General features: G+C 41.2%; 1 protein-coding gene across 3 annotated transcripts in view; it reads right to left on the bottom strand.

Annotated features, from left to right (window-relative positions):
• Positions 1 to 234: 234 nt before the first annotated feature.
• Positions 235 to 21,549, bottom strand: part of ADNP (activity dependent neuroprotector homeobox) — a 41,994-nt gene continuing 20,679 nt past the window's right edge. For 2 of the 3 annotated variants that reach the window (XM_030826719.1, XM_030826720.1), the window contains 3 exons: positions 14,880 to 14,992; positions 12,985 to 13,077; positions 235 to 5,684 (listed from right to left, as the gene is read on the bottom strand). In XM_030826719.1, coding sequence (XP_030682579.1) covers positions 2,577 to 5,684; positions 12,985 to 13,077; positions 14,880 to 14,987 — 3,309 coding nt within the window. In that variant the 5' untranslated portion in view covers positions 14,988 to 14,992 and the 3' untranslated portion in view covers positions 235 to 2,576. The remainder of the gene's footprint in view (positions 5,685 to 12,984; positions 13,078 to 14,879; positions 14,993 to 21,549) is intronic. The other variant, XM_030826721.1, reaches the window with a different exon arrangement.

Genomic DNA, 21,549 nt, shown 5'->3' with positions numbered 1-21,549 from the left:
CTGACTGGAACTCATTCCCACAAGAAAACCTGCAGGGCCAAAAACACACCTCCCCACCCCCCGACCCCCACAAAAACAAAACAAAACGAAACACACCAAACCTCTGTAGGATACTTAGGTTTTCTCATGTTAGAATTGTTCAGCCTACATTTACAGGCATTCTCTAATTAGGTGGCAGCACGTTGCCACGGCCAACGATCTCCAGGTTATTCGAAAAGCAAACAATATCCAATGTTCTTTTAAAATGGCTTTTATTGAGACACTTGTAGGGATTCTGCAACATTTCCAGTTGGGAATCTTTATTTCCAGCTTAGAGTGGCTAAACCCTTTTCTGAATGCCAAAAGGCACACTCCCACCACCTTAATGAGGAAACACACTTATCTGTCTCTGTTCCGATATCCAACTGGGACCTGGACCCCAAGCCCCATGGTGTCTTGTACAAGTCTCATTAGTCCTCCACGTACAACTCAGAAGCCTGTTAATCAGGGAGGGTGATTTCCAAATAAATGTGAGCTGGCCTAAATCCAGCTGGTTATTTCTGATTTGGTAATCTGTAGCATCTTAATTTGGGGACATCCTGTCCTAAGTTTTGGCTGGTGCATGTAGAATTTATAATTTACCTGTGTAACAACAGATGTAACATCGCTCCATTCCAGCCCCAAATTCCTTAAAGTTTCTAGTCTATTCTTACACTTCTTCCTGTACTGTTGTTGAGAAGCGTAACATCTTAGGGAGAGGCCGGTCACATCTCTACTCTCTGCTAACAGCATTAACAAGAGTCTTTTGGAAACGGACTCACAGGTTATGGACATCAGCCACTTCAGACTTCTTTAGGCCAGTATTCTTGAGGTGACTGACCAGCCTCCTCATGGATTGGAGCTTCCCATCATTGTTTTAATTGCTGGAAATGTTGGCCTAATTCTGCTTCCTTGTAACTTTCTGCTTTTTAGTACAAGTTCTCTTGGGAATCTACCCATGGTAAAAATACCAGCTCCTTCCATCTTTACAGCCCTGTAAATGTGTGCTCTTCAAAGCCTTTCCCTTAATAGCAAGAGGGCCAAGAGTGGCAATAGAGGCAGAGCTGCCTGCACTACAGTTGTTCCCATTGTAAGGTGAAAACGAACGCTTAACTTCATCTGGAAGAAAAAAACAAACAAAGAACCCATCAGGCTATTAAGATTCTGCTTGCAAATTAATGCCAATCCATGTTTACATCTTTTTTTTTTATATCATTGAGACATTTACATATATATGCAGGTTCTGCTCCTTAACAAAAGGTGAACTGAAAAACTCAAGGGTGGTTATTTTTCAGTTAAAAAAAAAGAAAAAAGAAAAAAGAAAAACAGATTTTGTACCAGGTGCCTCAAGAGAAAGCATTCTATTTGCAGATGACAGATCTTGGGTTTTCCACAAGTTTCCTCTGTGACTGTGGCTGCCATCTCTGATGAAAGAGTTATGGCATTAAATGGCAAAAGATATAATGGACACACAGGACTGTCATGTGTAATAAAGCAAATATTTACATTAAGCACAATACAGCAATTTATTTAGATGCTTAAAATGAATACAAAGGGAAATAAAGATCACAAAATTATACATACTACAACAGTGTGTCATATATTAGATGGTATAAATGAATGCACCATGATGGTGTTGAACTAAAGATAAAACTAAATATCCAAAATGCAGCACTCATTGGTTTGCTGCTTCAACACAACACACTTTTATACAGATCTAAAAGGTGTCAAAATTAGTAGCTGCAAAGTCAATTCTTGCATGTGATTTTAGCTTAAAAGATTTCAGAAAACAGATCTGAAATACCAGTTTTTGTTTTTGACAGCTGTAATGTCAAGGATATTCAGAACAAGAAAAATCCTATAATACAAGAGAGTCCAGATATATATCTTACGTGGCTGGCCTCTGTTGCAAGATTGTACAAGGTTATGTGCAAAAACTAAGTCTGTCCAAAAAGTCCATACTAGCGCAGTTTTGAGCTTTTGCTAGGTAAACTAGATAGAGCGTTTATTACACAGCAAGGGCAACACTAAAAAAAGAAATCTATGATGGGCACACAGTAACAGGATCATGAGCATCACCTGAATAGGTCTAAAAGACTGTACAAATATACATTTCAACTATTCAGAATGAATACATGAAAAAAATCGCTTTTCCCAAAGTCTACTATACACATTAGACTGGTAGCTTGTATGTTGGCCCTACACTACCATGTGAATTAGTTTAACGCTTCTCGAAGACATGACCAATCATTTCACAGAGGGAAAGAAATGTTGAAAAGGCAGATAAAATAAACCTCTGCTTTTCCTCGTGTGTATTCATGAGTCACCAGCTTATTGGTTTTTCACATTTAGTTACCGTGTCTGTCAGAGAAGGTTCTGAAGCAAGATCAGCCTGTTGTGTCACAGACTTAGAAACTGGAACTGCAGCGGCCCCATGCCCCACAGTCCAACCAGTACTCACAAGGCAGTACCAGTGAGAAGACAAGCTTTGCAGTCACACTGAATGGAGATCAGAATTCCAGGCTGCAGCATGTCACCAATGCCAGGGAACCTGGCACTTAGGCCTGTTGGCTGCTCAGTTTAACTCCAGCTAAGCTGCCATGCATGGGCTCAGCTACTCCATCAGTCATGTTGTCAAACTGTTCCCCATCCTCACTGTCAATTGTGCTATTCTGCCACTCAATCTGGGGGTTAGATAAGCGCTCATCATTCTCAGATGCATTCTTCCACTGTGACTGGTCCTTAGACCAAAACCCTTCAACTTTTCCATAGGAACTATTCTTCCATTTCAACTGCTCTCTGTCACCTTGCATGGTAGCCTTTTTTTTGGCAGCTGGCTTACTGCTCCTTGCATCTTCGCTTTGGGAAGACTCATCAGACCAGGTTCCTGGTTTCATTTCACAGGTATTGTCCTCAAAGTCTGACACTTGTTGGGATCCAGGCCCACTCTCAGATGGAGAAGCACCGTCTTTCCACTCAACAACATCGTCTTGGTCAACCTCACTATCAGAAGCATTGTGCATTAGTTTGGTTGGTTCCTCAGTCAAATGAATAGTTTCGTATTTTGAACCATCCTCTTTTTGGTCTAGCTTCTCCTCAGATTCTAAAGCATCCTCAGGAATTACCTTCAGTACATGTTCCTCTGGGTTATCATTAGAGATTTTAGGTTCAACTTCAAAAACAGGGTCAAAGGGGCTACCACTTTCATTGGATTCTTCTTCCAAATTTTCAAAACTGTCTGAGGAACTGTCATCTTCCTTCCCAAGGTTGAGCTTTTTGTCAGCAGTCTTACTAGCATTGACTCTGGAATCCTTCTCATCATGATTTTCAAATAGCCACTCAGCATCAAAATCCATCTCATGCTTGACTTTATTTAATTCTTTCATGTTAAACCCCAGCAACACGCCAGGCTTGTACTTTTCACAATCACGGACACACTTCTTCCTTTTGTTACTAAAATGGGAAGCGATGTCACTCTTCCATAACCATAAACTGGCTGCTAGCTTCTCAATTTCTCTCCTGGTGGGATAGGGCTGTTTGTTAAAATACTTTGTTAGAAAGCTTTTCCTGGCTTCATAGGAATCATCTTCATGACCCTTGGGGTCTAAAGCTAAAACAACAGGCTCTTCAGGCTTCTCTTCAAAGAAGCTGGGTGAATCACTATCATCATCTAACTTTCGTTTTTTCAGTAAGGGAAATTCCATTTGCTCGTAAGTGCGCTTCACAGGTGCCAGACTTGGAGACTGATTAAGCCGAGAGGGTGCATTTGTCTTATCCTGGCCATTTTGGGTCTTTCCAACACCCCTGCAGTGAACTAGATGCAGAGTGATAGTCGAGGCGGTCATGTTGCTGGTATACACACCAAGGCAATGGATACATTTGTAGGTAAGCTTTTTCTCAACTGGATGAACCGTCTGAATAACTTGGTGCCTCTCTCGTAAGTGATGTGCAAGTGCATCAGATATGGGTCCTTTTAGGATTGAAAAGCAAAGAGGACAAAGGGTTTTCCCAACATCTTTTTTATAGGGCACTGCAGCTTGAGGTGAACTTTTAACAGGGATATCTGCCTTTTCCTGAACTTTTGGCTGTGGCTTTGGAGGAACTGGAGGGTTATTTTGGGCATGGTAAGCAACAGATTCAGCTGGGGCATCCCTCAGATTGTATGTAGTTACCAGGAGATGGATGTTAGTGTGACTACCCTGCTGCAATGTCAAATCAAAACTCAAAGTAGAATCTGTTTTAGGTCCCATCTCTTCATCAATGTGAACCATCCGCATGTGTGCGGCCATCTTTTCCACATCATTGAAAGTTGAACGGCAATATGGACAAGACAGACCATGAATTAACATATGGTTGAGCAGGGTATCTGTGGGTAAATAGCGATTACAGTAGAGGCATTTGCTAGTAAAATTGTGTATTTTCATGATGTAGTTGGCTACTGCTGGGACTTTCTCAGCTTTGTGTTCTTTTTCGAAGTGCACACTATAGACATTTTCAGGAAAAAGCTCATTACAGATTGTACATATTTTCCACTTTTGAGTTGAGGAAGTGTTACCTGGGGGAGGGCCTGTGGCAGCTGCAGCAGGTTTGGAACTGGACTGACCTAACACTCTGGATGCCTGTGACTGGGAGAGGGAAGGAGACTTTAACTGGCCCGATGAGAGAGAAGAGGCATTAGCAGACTGCAGGGAGTATCTTGCTGGTGCCTGGGACCTCTGCTCTGACCCAAGCCCATAAGACCTTCCATTTCCACTTGGAAGTAACTGCTTTACAGACTGAGATTGTTGAGGAATGGAAACTGGTGCGTTGCCACCTAGACCCAGTCTCATGGACTGACCAACACTGTAACCCTGGCCTACAGATTTGACTCCATAGTTGTTCTGCTGCAGGTGAACACTGGACATCATGTTGACTCCTGTAGAATTTAAGTTAGGCTTTGGTATTGAGAGTCGATTCACCATCTGCTGTGATGGTAAAGACCGGACATTTCCAGAAGCAAGGGAACCGATTCTTGGTGGGAGTCCCATGCTCTTCTTGTCTTGAGGTTTGGGAGCAATTAGCATCAAGGGTTTGGATCGGGGAACCACTACATTTGTGTGCCCAATCATGGCAGTGACCTGATAGCCTATACGTTCATGGTCTTCGATGACATGCTGTACCAAAGCTTCATAGGACTTTGGCATGAAAAGGCATCGCTTGCAGTGAATACTACTCTCTTCTCGGGCATTTGAGCCTAAGGGAACTGCCCCATTGAGTGATTTTTCTCCTGCCTTTGCTATGTAAGGTGCTGCCACATGCTGAAAATGTTCCCTGTAAATGTGCTTCCTAACTATTTCGTAAAGAGGATCTCGGTAAGTGCACTTCTTACAGTAATAAACAGCTTGCTCTACACTGTCAGCCTGCTTAGGTTTAAGGCCATCATTTTTGTTTTTATCTTTGAAAGTGCTGAGGCTGCTACTTGGTGCGCTGGCGTTCGGAGCATGAAATATTTTAATGTGTGTTTCCAAAGTCTTTTTGTCTGCATTGAAGGTACAGTAGGGGCAATTAAGGAGAATCCTATTTTCAAAGTCTTCACTATGGACATTTCGGAAATGACTTTTGTAGGCAGAGAAGAATTTTGAGGAAAATGGACAAGCGCTGCAGCAGAAAGGTTTTGTCCGATAGTCCTAAAGCAAACACAAAAACTAGAATTAGAATGCCACTTCAGATAGGCAGTTAACAGATTCCAGATACCCCCCAAGACATTCTTAATAATGCATTGATTTTAGGCCGGGCGCCGTGGCTCACGCCTGTAATCCTAGCACTTTGGGAGGCCGAGGTGGGTGGATCACCTAAGGTCAGGAGTCCCAAGAGCAGCCTGACCAACATGGTGAAACCCCATCTCAACTAAAAATACAAAAAAATAAGCTGGGCATGGTGGTGGGCGCCTGTAATCCCAGCTACTTCAGGAGGGTGAGGCAGGAGAATCGCTTGAAGCTGGGAGGTGGAGGTTGCAATGAGCCAAGATCGCGCCATTGCACTCCAGCCTGGGTGACAACGGCAAAACTGTCTCAAAAAAAAAAAAAAAGCACTGATTTTAGTACATTTTTTCCTTTTGTATAGTAACTTCATAAAACAGAGACTCAAAAAAGCTATCTTAAACCAAATATTTTTGTCAGTGTAAATTAAAAAGTCAATGCTAAGTTCTTTCTCAATGTTTAGGGGAAAAAAGTCACATTTTAGCTAAACCAAAGACAAATGGCTTCAAGATAAACATTTTGCAGCTAGAAATAACAAGAATAACCTAAATTAAGGAAGTTGCTAAAGACTTCAGGTTTACTATACAGCCGTGTGTTGCTAAACCACAGGGATACAGCATTCTGAAAAATGTATCATGGTGTGAAATCCTCAAGTGTATTCATACAGACCTAGATGGTAGAATCTACTACACGCCTAGGCTACATGGCATAGCTTATTGCTCTTAGGCTACAAACCTGTACAGCATGTTTCTGTACTGAATACCATAGGCAATGATTAACACAATGGTAAATATTTGAAATATTTGTATGTTTAAACATAGCTGAGCACAGAAAAGGTACAGTAAAAATACAATGTAAAAGATAAATGATACCATGAACAAAGCTCACAGGACTGGAAGTTACTCTGGGTGAGTCAATATGAAAGCCTGGGACATTACTGTACACTACAGTAGACTTTACGAACACTTAGGCTACACAAATTTTACTAAAAAAAAATTTTTTTTTTTTTTTTTGAGACGAAATCTCACTCTGTTGCTCAGGCTGGAGTGCAGTGGCACAATCGGCTCACTGCAGCCTCAACCTCTTGGGCTCATGTGATCCTCCCACCTCCACCTCAGTCCTGGGGACTACAGGTGTGTGCCACCATACTAGGGTAAATTTTGTAGAGACAGGGTCTCTCTCTGTTGCCCAGGCTGGCCTTGAACTCCTGGGCTCGAGCAATCCTCCTGCCTTGGCTTCCCAAAGTGCTGGGATTGCAAGCCACTGTGCCCAGCCCTAAAAAATATTTTTTCTTCAATAATAACCTCAGCTTGCTGTGGTTTATACACTTTTAAATTTTTAACTTTTTGACTCTTTTGTAGTAATAGTTAGCTTAAAACACAAACAGATTGGCTGGGCACAGTGGCTCACGCCTGTAATCCCAGCACTTTGGGAGGCCCAGGCGGGTGGATCACCTGAGGTCAAGAGCTTGAGACCAGCCTGACCAACATGGTGAAACCCTACCTTTACTGAAAATAAAAAAATTGGCTGCACATGGTGGCAGGCACCTGTAATCCCAGCTACTCGGGAGGCTGAGGCAGGACAATCACTTGAAGCCAGGAGGCAGAGGTTGCAGTGAGCCAAGATCACAGCACAGCACTCCAGCCTGGGCAACATAGCAAGACTCCGTCTCAAAAACAAAAACCCCAAAAACAAACACATTGTACAGCTGTACAAAAATATTTTCTATCTTCATATGCCTATTCTATAAGCTTTAAAAAAATTTTTTTTTAAAAAACTTTCCCAGCACTTTGGGAGGCTGAGGCAGGTGGATCACAAGGGCAGGAGTTCGACACCAGCCTAGCCAACATGGTGAAACCTCATCTCTACTAAAAATACAAAAAATTAACCAGATGTGGTGGCAGGCGCCTCTAATTCCAGCTACTCAGGAGGCTGAGGTTGCAGTGAGCTGAGATCGTGCCATTGCACTCCAGCCTGGGCGACAAGAGGAAGACTCCGTCTCAAAAAAAAAAAAACACCGAAAAACTTTAAAAACATTTTTTTTCTTAAAATAAGTCCATGGTGCTTTGTTTCCTTTTTTCATCACAGATTTGATCATAAGCAGATAACGAACCATGAATATTCTTCTCTATTAATAAAAACCTTTTGATATTGAGATCCATGTTTTCAAACTTTTTTGTTGTTGTTTGAGACGGAGTTTTTTCGCTCTTGTTGCCCAGGCTGGAGTGCAATGGCATGATCTCGGCTCTCTGCAACCTCCGCCTCCCGGGTTCAAGCGATTCTCCTGCCTCAGCTTCCCCAGTGGCTGGGATTACAGGTGCCCACCACCACGCCCTGCTAATTTTTTTTGTATTTTTAGTAGAGATGGGATTTCACCATGTCGGCCAGGCTGGTCTTGAACTCCTGACCTCAGATGATCCACCCGCCTTGGCCTCCCAAAATGCTGGGATTACAGGCGTGAGCCACCACGCCTGGCCACGTGCTTTCAAACTTAAGGAGCTTGCTGAGGTCTGCACTGCTAAATCCTTCACTGTGAATTTTCTTGAGGGTTCTTCTTTTGCTTTTCCTGCAGTTTCCTTTTCTCCTTCCTCTTCACCTATGCATTCTTGTTCTAGTTCCCACAGCTCCTCACCAGTCAATTCCTCAGGAATCACCTCTAGGAGCTCCTCTATGTTGTCCTCATCCACACCCAGGTTAAAGTTGTTTGCCGTCTCAACCACAGACTTCGTGATTTATGCAAATCCTTTTAAGTCATGGACAAACCTCTTGAGTGTATTCTTCCAGATGTCATTCATACACTCCTTGATGACATCAACCCAAGCCCAAGCAAGATTCTTAATGCAGTCACAGATATTGTAATCCTTCTAGAATTATATCAGAATCTTCTCAGTGTCTCCCTCAGCTGCGACAGGACAAAGGCCTTTCTCAGACAGTATGACTTAAAAGCTGCTGTAACTCTGTCAGTTGGATCAAAGAGGTGGTGTTTGATACTGGGATGAAAAACACCACTTAAAGGAGGCATTTGCTTATCATCGACAATAAGCAAAAGCTTGAAAGGTATGTTATTCTCTCAATACTACTTCTTCATTTTGCAAGCGTATCTATTCAGGACAGCATCTTGAAAGAGGAGCTGGGTCACCCACGACTTCTTATGTCTCCTGCAGTGCACTGGCCAAGTGTGTGTGTATTGATATGCTTGAAGCCCCTAGGGTTCTCACTGTGCCAAATCACAAAGGGTTTCAATTTGTGGCCTGCAACATTGCCCCCAAGCAAGACTGTCATCCAGTCCTTAAAAGCCTTGAAGCCTGGCATTGCTCTGGTCTCCTCATGGATCAAAGTCCTTTCAGGCATCTGTTTCCAGAATAGAAAGGTTTCATCCATATTGAAAATTTGTTCTGGCAAGTGATTTTCCTCCAGACTCAGCTTATCTAGAGTTTCCCAAAATTCTTCAGCTGCCTTTACATCAGCACTCACAAACTCACCACTTTCCCATTATGTAATGAATAACGATTCTTGAATTGTTTAAACCACCCAGAACTAGCAGTAAATTCAACATCACAGCCAGGTCCAGCCTTTTCTTTCAACACCGCAAACACACTTTTTGCTTTGTGATCATCATGGTGCTGAGAGGTACACAGCACTGTGTGCACCTGTGTCTGCTCTTCAATCCAGGTCATCAGAAGCTTCTGTGTGTCTGATAAAGGCCCTTCTTGAATTTTTGTTAGTCTCATTGCCTTCAATGAAGCAGATGCTTTAACAGCTTCTGTCACTTTGTTCTTGTTCTTCAAGATCGTAGCTATGGTAAAATGGGACATGCCTGACTAGCAAGAAATAACCATCACTGGTTCTCCACCTTCGTAGTCCTTAATCACTTCTAACTCTGTTTCCAGGTCAATCACTCAACATGGCCCCTTACTGGCAACATTATGGATTTTGTATGCTTAGGGGCCATGATGAACAAAATACCATGAGATTAAAGCATGCACAAGAAAATGATACAATCAAGAGACACAGTGAACACAAGCTGTATGAGGCTGCTACCAGTTACCATGAAAAACTGTTTTAAAAAGTAGGAGTACACTCTAAAATAAAAAGTATATATAGTAAATACATGAACTGGTAATACAGTTTTTAATTGTCATTATCAAGTAGTCATGTGCTGTTTCTGTCAGTACAGACTGCATACGCGACTATGTTCCCCCAAGATTATAACGGGGCTGAAAAACTTCTGTCACCTAGTATTTACTATATAGTTGACCCTTCAACAACATGGGTTTGAACTGCTTATATGTGGATTTTTACCAAACAAATGTAGATCAAAGACACAGTATTCTTGGGATGCTCAAACCTCTTATACAGAGGGCTAGCTTTTGGTATATGCAGGTTCCACAGGGCCAACTGTGGGAGTTAAGCATGCAAGGATTTTGGTAATGAGTTTTTTTTTTTTCTGAGATGAAGTCTTGCTTTTGTCCCCCAGGCTGGAGTGCGACGGCACAATCTCGGCTCACTGCAACCTCCACCTCCTGGGTTCAAGCGATTCTCCTGCCTCCCCTGCTCCCCCTTCCAACACTGAGTAGCTGGGATTACAGGCACCTGCCACCACACCTGGCGAATTTTTGTATTTTTCGGAGAAAGGGGGTTTCACCATGTTGGCCAGGCTGGTCTCGAACTCCTGACCTCAGGCGATCCACTCGCCTCGGCCTCCCAAAGTGCTGGGATTATAGGCATGAGCCCTGTGCCCGGCCGGTAATGAGTTTTTAGTCATTGAGTATAGCACTTCTATATTTAAAAAAAAAAAAAAAAAAGTTAACTCTAAAACAGCCTCAGCCAGGTCCTTCAGGAAGTATCTAGAAGACAATACTGCCATCACAAGAAATGATGGCTCCATGTGTATTACTGCTCCTGAAAACCTTCCAGTGGGACAAGATGTGAAGGTGGCAATGGTAATACCATTGATCTTGACCCTGTGTAGGCCTAGGCTAATTATGTCTGTGTCTTAGTTTTTAACAGTTTAAAAAGTTAAAAAAAAAAAAAAAGTTTAAGACTAGGAAAAAGCTTGTAAGTATATCAAGACAAAATATTTTTATACAGCTGTACAATTTTTTTTTTTTTGAGCGGTAGCAAGGTTCATTATGAAGAGTGAAAGGACGAAGCTTCCGCAGTGTGGAAGGGGACCCGAGCAGGTTGCTGTGTTTGTGTTTTAAGCTAAGTGTTTTTACAAAAGATTCAAAAGTTAAAAATTTTAAAGTTTTATTTTTTGTGTAGCCTAAGTGTGTTTATAAAGTCTACAGTGGTGTACAATAATGTCCCTTCATATGCAGTCACCACTCAGAGCAACTTCCAGTCCCGCAAGTGCCCAATATAGGTTCACCAATTTTTCTTTTATATTGTATTTTTACTGTACCTTTTCTATGCTTCACTATGTTTAGAAACATAAATGCTTACCACTGTGTTAATCACTCTTATAATATTCAGTATATAGTATTCTCTTATAGTAATATGTCATACAAGTTTGTAGCCTAGGAGCAATAGGCCATACCATATAGCGTAGGGGTATAGGAGGCTATACCACCTACGTCTGTGTAAGTACCCTTTATGATGTTTGTTCAACAATGACATCACCTAACAAGGCATTTCTCAGAATGCATCCCATCATTAAGCAATGCATGATGGTATTACATGCTGTAAATAACTGTATATGCTATACTTCTATATGACTGGCAGCACAGGTGTGTTTACATTAGCATCACTACAAACATGAGTCATATGTTGCGCTATGATGTCATCAGGTAGCAAGTTTTTCAGCTCAATTATATTCTTATGGGACCACTGTTGTAGATGTAGTCCATCACTGACCAAAATGTCGTTATGTGGTGAATGACTGCGGTAAAATTCAGGACCCAGGATGTTTTAGTGCAATTAGACAATTACAAGAGATAAAGCTCTATCTTTTATTCCTTTCCTCATTATGGATACATTTTCATAGAAGAAAGGCAAATCTCCATTTTTTCCTCTGATTAAAGTACAGTGTAGTATCAGATTCAGTGCTGATCAAAAGAAAAACTGATTTGAAAAGTTGGCTTTCTTCTATGAGCCTTGCTGTTCCTTCTCAACCAAGAACACTTCAAAAGAGCTAATGAAGTAATAGCTGCTTTGATTCAAATCAAGAAGTTAAATAAAAATGTCCTACAGACTGTGAGGAGGGTGTGGTATTTAAAAGCCAATAATACATTATAGAATATACTGATATCAAAGAGCAACTTTCAGAATTATGATTGTTAACACTTATGCAGTCAGTCCTTTGATGAAGGCAGGCGAACTGACATGCTTGGCAGGAGATTATCTTTTCTCCCTAGAAACCTACTTGTTTCAGATACTGGTTTGAACCAAGATGAAATACTCTGCTTCTCCTCAAAACTCAACTTCTTTAGTATTCAGCTATGAGGCTTTCAGACTGATAAAACTGAATTAAATAAATGGCGTGTCCCACTGGAAAGCATTCTCATTCTAAGACTGCTGGTTAGTACCTTTGCCTGGGGTATTTAAAAAAAAAAAAAAAAAAAGTCAAATATCTGAGTACTAATTTCCTGAAAAGTATGTTCCAATAGATGAACAGATCATTAATGCAGAATGAGAATCACTCCTAAAATAGGTAATGGTAAAAATTAAATTGACAATTACCTCTATGCAGAAGGAATTATCACCTATATGATATCATCATCATCTATTGATACTTGCTGGCACTGCTAATATTGTTTTTAATGCCAATTTGTAAGAAGTTTTATCTCTCTGTCACTGACATCCTACAGAATCACCTCCCCAGGCCTCCCATAGAAGTTGGGTGCCATCAACATAGGGAAATAAGAAAAGCTTAAATGTAAGGAAGGGTCTTGTCTTTTTCTGTGCAGAAAAAACAAGAATGGCAACATAGATGCAGAAAAATAGAGCCAGAGCACTTTTAGGGGAAATGGTGGGATACAGCAGGCTTTGTAACTTTTAAGTAACAAAATTTCGTTTCTTCTTATACCTCAAGTTTTAGTCCAAGGACAAAAAAGGACAAAAAGTTTTTCTTAGTCTTCCCACTGGTCGGGAAAATATGAAATGCAATTTTGACACTTTCAATGTTTGGCACTTGCCCGCAATCACTGCATTGCTATAAAAGGCCTAGAGCTGAAAAGGGAGTATACCAAGCATGCTGCCACCTGAGGAAGTCTCCTGTGCCACTTACCTGGTTTTTCGTAAGTGAAGGGTCCCACAGTCCTACATCCTCCCATGTAGTGTTTTTCAAATAAAAGTCATTAGGTTCAAATTGTTTAAAATCCTAGAAAACAGTGAAATAAGTTTACAAAAACATAGTGGTATAAACGCTAACCCAATCTTACATGTAAATCCCACCTCCTAACTAAGATGGGGAGAGGCACAGGAAAACCAACGTCAACAAGGACTTAAACTAGGAGTGATAAGACTCTTAAATATAAAAAGGCATATGGAAGTTGCAGTCTACATTTTATATCAACCAACCACTTTCCTGATGGTCAGCCAGGTTTCCAAGGAAATTGCTGGAAGTTCTAATTAAGTAAAAAATTCAGCCACACACTAATATCAAAGCACTTTTCATTAGAGTACTGTACTCTAACTCATCAGTTACAGTACTGGAATGTTGTCTAAAATAGCAATGTTTGCTTATAGCACTGCAAATATGATTTCTGGTTCTGTGCAAAAAAAAAAAAAATAAAAAAAAATAAAAAAAGATTTTTTTCGAGGGGAGGGGGCAGGAAATCAGATCAGGAAGAAAACTCAAATTTCAAACCCAAAAAGGCAGAAAGAAAGCTATTCAAGAAAGTTAAGCAGTATGATGTTAAATTTATACTCTCATGTAAAAATTTAATGGTCCACTTCCCTCCAGACTAGGAAGATTAAAAGTCTTAGGGTAAAATCCCACTTGTTCCTAAAAAGTTCACAGTTCAAGGTGGAAAATGAAGTCTACACATAAATAATCATAGGAGGAACAAATCAAATGCATGATAGAAAATGTACTGTGATGTTGGCATTAATTATTTCTATGAAGATGACCCCACAGAGTGCAAAGTGAATGGACTGTTTCATTTGGGCAGATCTACCTGAACTTTGGGGTTGGAGAAGGGTTACTTCCACACTTGGAACAACATAACTAGAGAAGTCAACTTTTGAGCAGCTTCAGTTTCCGTGACATACTCTTCAAGTATTATTAGTGGAACTCAAAATAAGAAAACCTGTTGTATGAATGAATTTGCTTTTTTACTTCCAATTCCATTCAAACACTTACTGATCACCTATTATGTGCAAAACACTGTGCTAGGTGCTGGGGCTAAATGGATAAACAAGGTAGCTATGTTCCCTAGCCAGCTAGAACTTAAAGGTTAGTGGGGGAAACAGCTTCAAACATTTCTTTTCAATCAGGGGCTTTGACCAACAAACCATAAGACCTGGAACAGTGAGATGTTGAAAAGGAGGAGACCACTGCATGGCTATCCCACAGAGCTGTTATAAAGCTCATAGAATAAAACAGCTTGAAAAACAGTTCATAAAGCCCAAACTGTTATACAAGGGGGAAAGTAATAGTCTATGATGGGTCAAAAGGGGCAACAAATGCTCAAATCCTAAGAAAAGAGACAACAAGCACCCACACAAGCATGCCTCAACAATTAGAAGAAGGTCAACCAGAACATTCAGGCGTTATCAGAATGAGAACAGGCTTTGAGTCCCACAGACACTGCCACTTTCTCAGCTGCAAGGCTGGGCCTATTTGTTCTTCATCTGTGAAGTGGAGATAAGAATTGCTACACTGCCTCCCGCCTCCATGGTTGTTCTAAGGATTAAATGTATAGACAACTTTACGGCACCTAGTTCAATGCCTGACATGCTTAAGTCCTCAATGGTAGCCTTTTGCTTCAGGATGCAAAAATGAAAAAGCCCATTTTAGGCAGAAAGGCACAAGTTATGCTATTGAGAATGCTTTCGTGAAGCTACTGCTGTGGCTGAAATTCAGAATCACATCTAAGATTTAGCCATCTTGGCCACTGACACAAAGTAATGGATCAGAAGCTGAGTCATGTTAAAATTTAAAAATGACATGCTACTTACTTCTATATGTTCTTTACAGTATTCCAACCCAATGTCACTAAGTATTTTTTTCACAGTTTTCCGGGCTTTTCTTAAACTGCCAAGATTGTTGACAGGAAGTTGGAACATAGTTTCTATTGGAAAAAAAAATTTAAGTCAAAGTCAAAACACGTACAACTTGTAATATTTACTAATTCCACTGATGACAGGATCATAAACCCTACCCATCTGACAAAAAAGGTGCATAGATATCCTCATCTAGTGTGTACACACACAGACACACACCTGCTTTCATGTACAAATGGCTTGATGTATTCATCCATCCATCCTTCCTTCCTTTTTTTTTTTTTTTTAAGACAAAGTCTTGCTCTGTCGCGCAGGCTGGAGTGCAGTGCACTCATGGTTCATTGACTGCAGTGCACTCACGATTCACCATAGCCTCAACCTTCTGGGCTCAAGTGATCCTCTCACCTCAGCTTCCCAAGAGGAAGGGACTCCAGTAGTGCGCCACTATGCCCAACGAATTTTTAAAATTTTTTTGTAGAGACTAGGTCTCACTATGTTGCCAAGGCTGGTCACAAACTCCTGGACTCAAGCCATCCTCCCGCCTTGGCATCCCAAAGTGCTGGGATTATAGGTGTGAGCCACTGGGCCGGGCACATATCTACTATATTTTGAATACTTAAAGCAGGCAGGCAAAATAAGTACTCTCTGATTTTCCCAGTTTTTAACAGGACATTTTGACTATGAGTCTAATCTGGCATAATTCTGACAAAACTTTAAAAAAAAACAGTTCAGTAATGAACTTAAAGTTGAAAATTAGAGAAATAATAGCAATCAATTATTTCTAAATCAAGTGTTAGTGCTTTTCTCATTTTGATGTTGAACATCTGAAAACAGAAAAATGCTTACCGGTTCATCATCATTACAGTTTTGAGTGCCAGGGTAAAGAGGTTTTTGTTGAATTGGAACTGTCCTGCCTACTGCTACGGTATTCTTAAAAAAACAAAACAAACAAAAACCAAAAACCTTAAGTATCTGTATACTCCTCCAACTAAATACAGTAATGATATGTGACTCGACCAACGCATGCCCCCACTCCACCCCTGCCTGCGATATACCTGGGCAAAGGTACTCAAAAATGTTAACTGTTACAGACTTTAAGGAGGATCCTTTTGAAAAAATGAAAAGCCTGTATGTGTGTAAGGGAACTCAAAAATTATTTTAATGACCTAATACATTAAATTAGAAATTCATATCAACTTTCCCAAGTTCCTTAAAACAAAAGTTTGTCTTTAATGAGAAAATAAAATCAGTAAACTTGGGCAGTTGAGAATATGTATGGTTTCTAATGAGATCGTAAATGCTTCCCATAATATGGTAAAAATTTACCAATTTAATAATCCAAATCTAACATAATTTCGCAGGATATAAAGTAGTTCTAAAACCCGAAACAGCAAAAACAAAAGGCAAAGCACCAGGAATTAAAATTTAATATATGCAAATCCAGTTTTCTAATTAATAAAGGCTGTTACTCTGTAATACCAATATCATCTGTAAATGGCAAGTCAACTAATCCAAATGTAATAAAATGCTGCCTCATTTATTATTCTAATCCAAAATCAACATTAACTATAAAAAATGGAAAGTAAAAGGAGAGAGTGAAATCTACCAAAATCAAAGAGTAATCCCTAGAAATTTTGAAATTGGGTATGTTACTGTAACTTAGAAGTCTCAAAATATTCTATATGAAGCACCAAAGTCTAATTGGGGCCCAAAATAAAAAGTATTTCAAAAAAACCTTCTGGGCCTTATCATACTCAAGATAGAATTGCTGCTCACTATGAAGCAATGACTATGATGTCCCCTGCCCTCTCTGCTATGCTAATAATCTGCATATTGTGAAGCCAACTACAGACTTAGAAGTCACTTCTGATATAAATTAAGACCAAATCAATTATTTTTTGTCCAAATTTTATTGCTAAATTGTTTTAAACCATCTTTTGTGGTGGCTTAAAACCAGCAAATTCTTTATCACTTGCTTAATTTAAAGCAGTTACTACACGCTGGGCATGGTGGCTCACGCCTGTAATCCCAACACTTTGGGAGGCCGAGGAGGGCAGATCACGAGGTCAAGAGATCGAGACCAGCCTGGCCAACGTGGTGAAACCCTTCTCTACTAAAAACACAAAAAATTAGCTGGACGTAGTGGCACATGCTTGTAATCCCAGCTACTCGGAAGGCTGAGGCAGGAGAATCGCTTGAACCCAGGAGGCAGAGGTTGCAGCGAGCCAAGATTGCACCACTGCACTCCAGCCTAGCGACAGAGCGAGATTCCGTCTCAAAAACAGACAAACAAAAAACAAACACAGCTACTACAAACCAGGTCTTTTAGAGAGAAGCACATGCTAGAAAAATATTTCAGAAATACAGAAAAGTGTCACAGGCTAATTCTGAAGAAACCAGGTATTAAAATGAATGCCCACAGATACCTAAGACTGGGAAGAGACATCTTGTTTCTTTGTTCATTTCATAAACTCTCTACGGGCCAAAATTCAGTTCTTTGGGAACTTCCTAACTCTGCTTCACACTTCGTAACAGATGTGTCCAGAAGCCAGCCATTAATGGTTTCCCTGCCTCCTGGATGAGTGGCTCAACAATCTCAGAAAAAAAAAGACATAAAGATTTGGAAATGCAACCACCACTGGGGTCATTAGTCTATAGAAAACATAAAAAAGAATCAAGCGGCAGCTTGGGGGAAAGAAAAACCCATTCTCCTAAGTGCCTACTCACAGCTTAAAAAGTCGGTTTAAGACATTAAGATGAAGCATCTCACTGCCTGGTAGGTATTTTTTTCTGAAAAAGTTTGAGTATGCCCATAAGGGAACTTAGTTGTAAGAAACTTGTAATTTATAAAAAGCGGTATTTCAGCCATAGAGTTGGTGTTGGGTTTACTTATCTATTTTGAATTTAAAAGGCTTATAAATAAAGCAGTGACACTGCTTACTGGCAAATGCTGTATCAAAAAATGTTATTTTGCTGTAGGCTTGGCAACTAGGAGGAATCTGTATTTTTTTGAGACAGGGTTCCACTTTTCTTTTTTGAGACAGTCTCACTCTGTCACCCAGGCTGGAGTGCAGTGTCACGATCTTGGCTCACTGCAAGCTCCGCCTCCCAGGTTCACAACATACTTCTGCCTCAGCCTCCCGAGTAGCTGGGACTACAGATGCCGCCACCATGCCCGGCTAATTTTTTGTATTTTTAGTAGAGATGGGGTTTCACCGTTTAGCCAGGATGGTCTTGATCTCCTGACCTCGTGATCCACCCATCTCAGCCTCCCAAAGTGCTGGGATTACAGCCACCACGCCCGGCATTCTTCACCATGTTGGCCAGGCTGTTCTCAAACTCCTGACCTCAGGTGATCCACCTGCCTCAGCCTCCCAAAGTGCTGGGATTACAGGCATGAGCCACTGCGCCTGGCCAGGGTTCCACTTTTCATCCAGGCTGGAGTGTAGTGGTGCAATCATAGCTCACTGCAGCCTCAGCCTCAACTTCCTGGGCACAAGTCATCTTCCCACCTCAGCCCCACCAGGCAGCTGGGACTACAGGTGCACACTACCTAGACGCCTGGATAGATATATATATATATCTATATATATATATATTTTTTTTTTTGTAGAGATGGGGTGTTGCCATGTTGCCCAAGCTGGTCCTGAACTCCTGAGCTCAAGCGATCTGCTGACTTTGGCCTCCCAAAGTGCTGGGATTACAGGTGTGCGCCACCATGCCTGGCCAGGAATCTGTTCACGTTAAGTCAGAACATTCTACATCTTTCAGTGTAAAAATTATAATGCTCTTCATATGCATATTTCTGACATTCCTAATAACCTTGGAAATTCCATAATCTCCCTTTCTCCAGAACAAAGTGTGCCCTCCATGCATTTGTTCATGGAGATCATTTCTCTAAGATTTTCTCCATTTGCAGCTGAAGTAACAGTCATATGCACTGGCACCTTCAAAAGCATTTGCAAAGATTTTTCTGCGTTTTTTTGCTTTAAATACTTTTCTCAGTAGATAAAACAAGCACACAATTCAGAAATATAAGCAAAGAAGGCTTCCTTCTCACTCTTATCCCTCCAGCCACGCAGCTCCCCATCCCAGAAGGGGGACACTGTTACCCTTTCTTGTGAGCTGTTTGAACTATAACAAGCCAAACAATTCTTTGGAAAAAAGTTTCAACCAAACTCTATCAGTCACTCATTAGGGGTGATAAGAAAAAGAACAGAATGACCCTATGTTTCTTTGCGTCTACTGCTTGCTGTTAAGAAACGTAAGTTCAAATCAACAGCTGGCTCCTGGGTTCATTAATGTTACCTAGGCTGGGTGCGGTGGCTCACGCCTGTAATCCCAGCACTTTGGGAGGCCAAGGCAGGCAGATCACGAGGTCAGGAGATCGAGACCATCCTGGCTAACATGGTGAAACCCCGTCTCTACTAAAAACACAAAAAATTAGCTGGGCGTGGTGGTGGGCACCTGTAGTCCCAGCTACTCGGGAGGCTGAGATAGGAGAATGGTGTGAACCCAGGAGGCGGAGCTTGCAGTGAGCCGAGATCGAGCCACTGCACTCCAGCCTGGGCGACACAGCAAGACTCTGTCTCCAAAAAAAGAAAAAAAAAAGTTATCTATTTGATTCTCCTTTACAAATCTGGACAAGGGATCCATACTTAAGTAACTGAGGGGTGGGAACAGAATAGATAAGAAATTGTCTCTGCCTGAAATTCAGGGCCCTTTCCTCACTTTTGAATGTAAAGAGAGCTAAAAACTAAAATATAGATAATTATTACTCTTAGGGATAAAGAAACCTTAACACTAATGCCAAAAATTGTCCCAGAGATGGGTTTTGACGTGCGGAAGGATGGGTGTATGGCCTCCCCATATTTGCCTCTTGGTAGCTAATCCTTTCTCTTTTGCCTCCTTATCAGATGGCCATTAAAAAAAAAAAATTTGCCAGGCGTGGTGGCTCACGCCTATAATCCCAGCATTTTGGGAGGCCGAGGCGGGCGGATCGCCTGAGCTCAGGAGAGTAGCCTGACCAACATGGAGAAACCCCGTCTCTGCTAAAAATACAAAATTAGCTGGGCGTGGTGGCGCATGTCTGTAATCCTAGCTACTAGGGAGGCTGAGGCAGGAAAATTGCTTGAACCCCAAAGGCGGAGGTTGTGGTGAGCCGAAATCGCACCATTGCACTCCAGCCTGTGGGCAACAAGAGTAAAACTCTGTCTCAAAAAATCAGATGAGCATCATTATTCCAATACCAAGGAGAACTAGCTCCCTTCAGCCAAACCTTTCAGCTCATGACATAAAAAGGGAAAATATCCAATTTAACAAACCCATATATTGTTCATCTGTTAGACAATCATTTTCACAGCACTTGCACTTAGCCACTCAACTGTGCTAGGAATAGAGAGATGAGTAAGACATGGTTCTTCCCCTTCAACAGTCCATTTCTTCCAGCCTAGAATACACATAGCCAGCCCTCAGTCAGTAGGGTTTAGACACTTGTTTTTGCCTGCCCAGCCTCCTCTTGGAAACGCCTCTGCCACGATTGATGGAAGACAGAAAGTCGCTTTTCCAGCAGAGCAGAGTATACATGACTCAGTTTGACTAGTTAAGAATATTTCATCTATGTAAGATAATGACCAGTAGAGTTGGACATGTCCCCCAAGCAGGGATGACAGTGGCGCTGAAAAGGAGAGTTGGGACCTGCCATGACATGAAGGAAGCAAAGGGAACAATTCCTATTGATATTGTTTAAGGTCCTCAATCCAGCTGTGCCTGAAGAACAACACTTGCCTATGCCAGCCTTTTCCAATATATAAACAAACACATTATCGTTTCTGCCTAAGCTAAGTTCATGTCACTCACAACCAAAAGTCTTGACAGACCGACTGGGCAGGGGGACACAGAAGAGAAAGTGAATAATTAAGAGGGAAGATAGGGTATTTATGCAAAATAATTACACTTGTGAACTGGGTCTAGTAGAAAGAATAGGAGTTTGTAAGATGAAAGTTACTCTAAAAAATGCTCTGGCTCCGATTTCATCAAGTAGAAAAACAAAAAACACTGTATGAAAAGAGTTAAACACCCTAAATTCTAGAAGAATTCAGAGAAAGCTCAATGACCTATTAATAACAGAATTAACATTTGCAAGTGTTTTATTTACGACTGCAAGTAACTAGGTGTGGGTGCAATCTCTCACACCCATAATCCCAGCATGTTAGGGGGCCGAGTTCGAGACCAGACTCAGCAACACAGCAAGACCTAAGTTTCTATAAGAAAGCATGGGTGTGGACCTGTGGTCCTAGATATACAGGGGGCTGAGGTGGGAGGATCACTTGAGCCCAGGAGTTCAAGACTGCAGTGAGCAATGATCGTGCCACTGCACTCCAGCCTCGGTGACAGATTAACGCCCTGCCTCTAAATAAATAAATAGAGAGTAACTAGCTTTTTGGTAAGCACATGCCATCTGATGAACTACATGTAAACATTCAATTATTATTTTTGAGAAAGGGTCTCACTCTGTGTTACCCAGGCTGGAGTGCAGTGGTATGATCACAGCTCACTGCAGCCTCAATTCTCTGGGCTCAAGCAATCCTTCTGCCTCAGCCTTACAAGTAGATGAGACTAGAGG

This window comes from Nomascus leucogenys, chromosome 13 (genome assembly GCF_006542625.1).
Source record: "Nomascus leucogenys isolate Asia chromosome 13, Asia_NLE_v1, whole genome shotgun sequence".
NCBI lineage: Eukaryota > Metazoa > Chordata > Mammalia > Primates > Hylobatidae > Nomascus > Nomascus leucogenys.
Note: the sequence above shows the minus strand (reverse complement) of the source record. Positions and strands in the feature narration are given on the sequence as shown.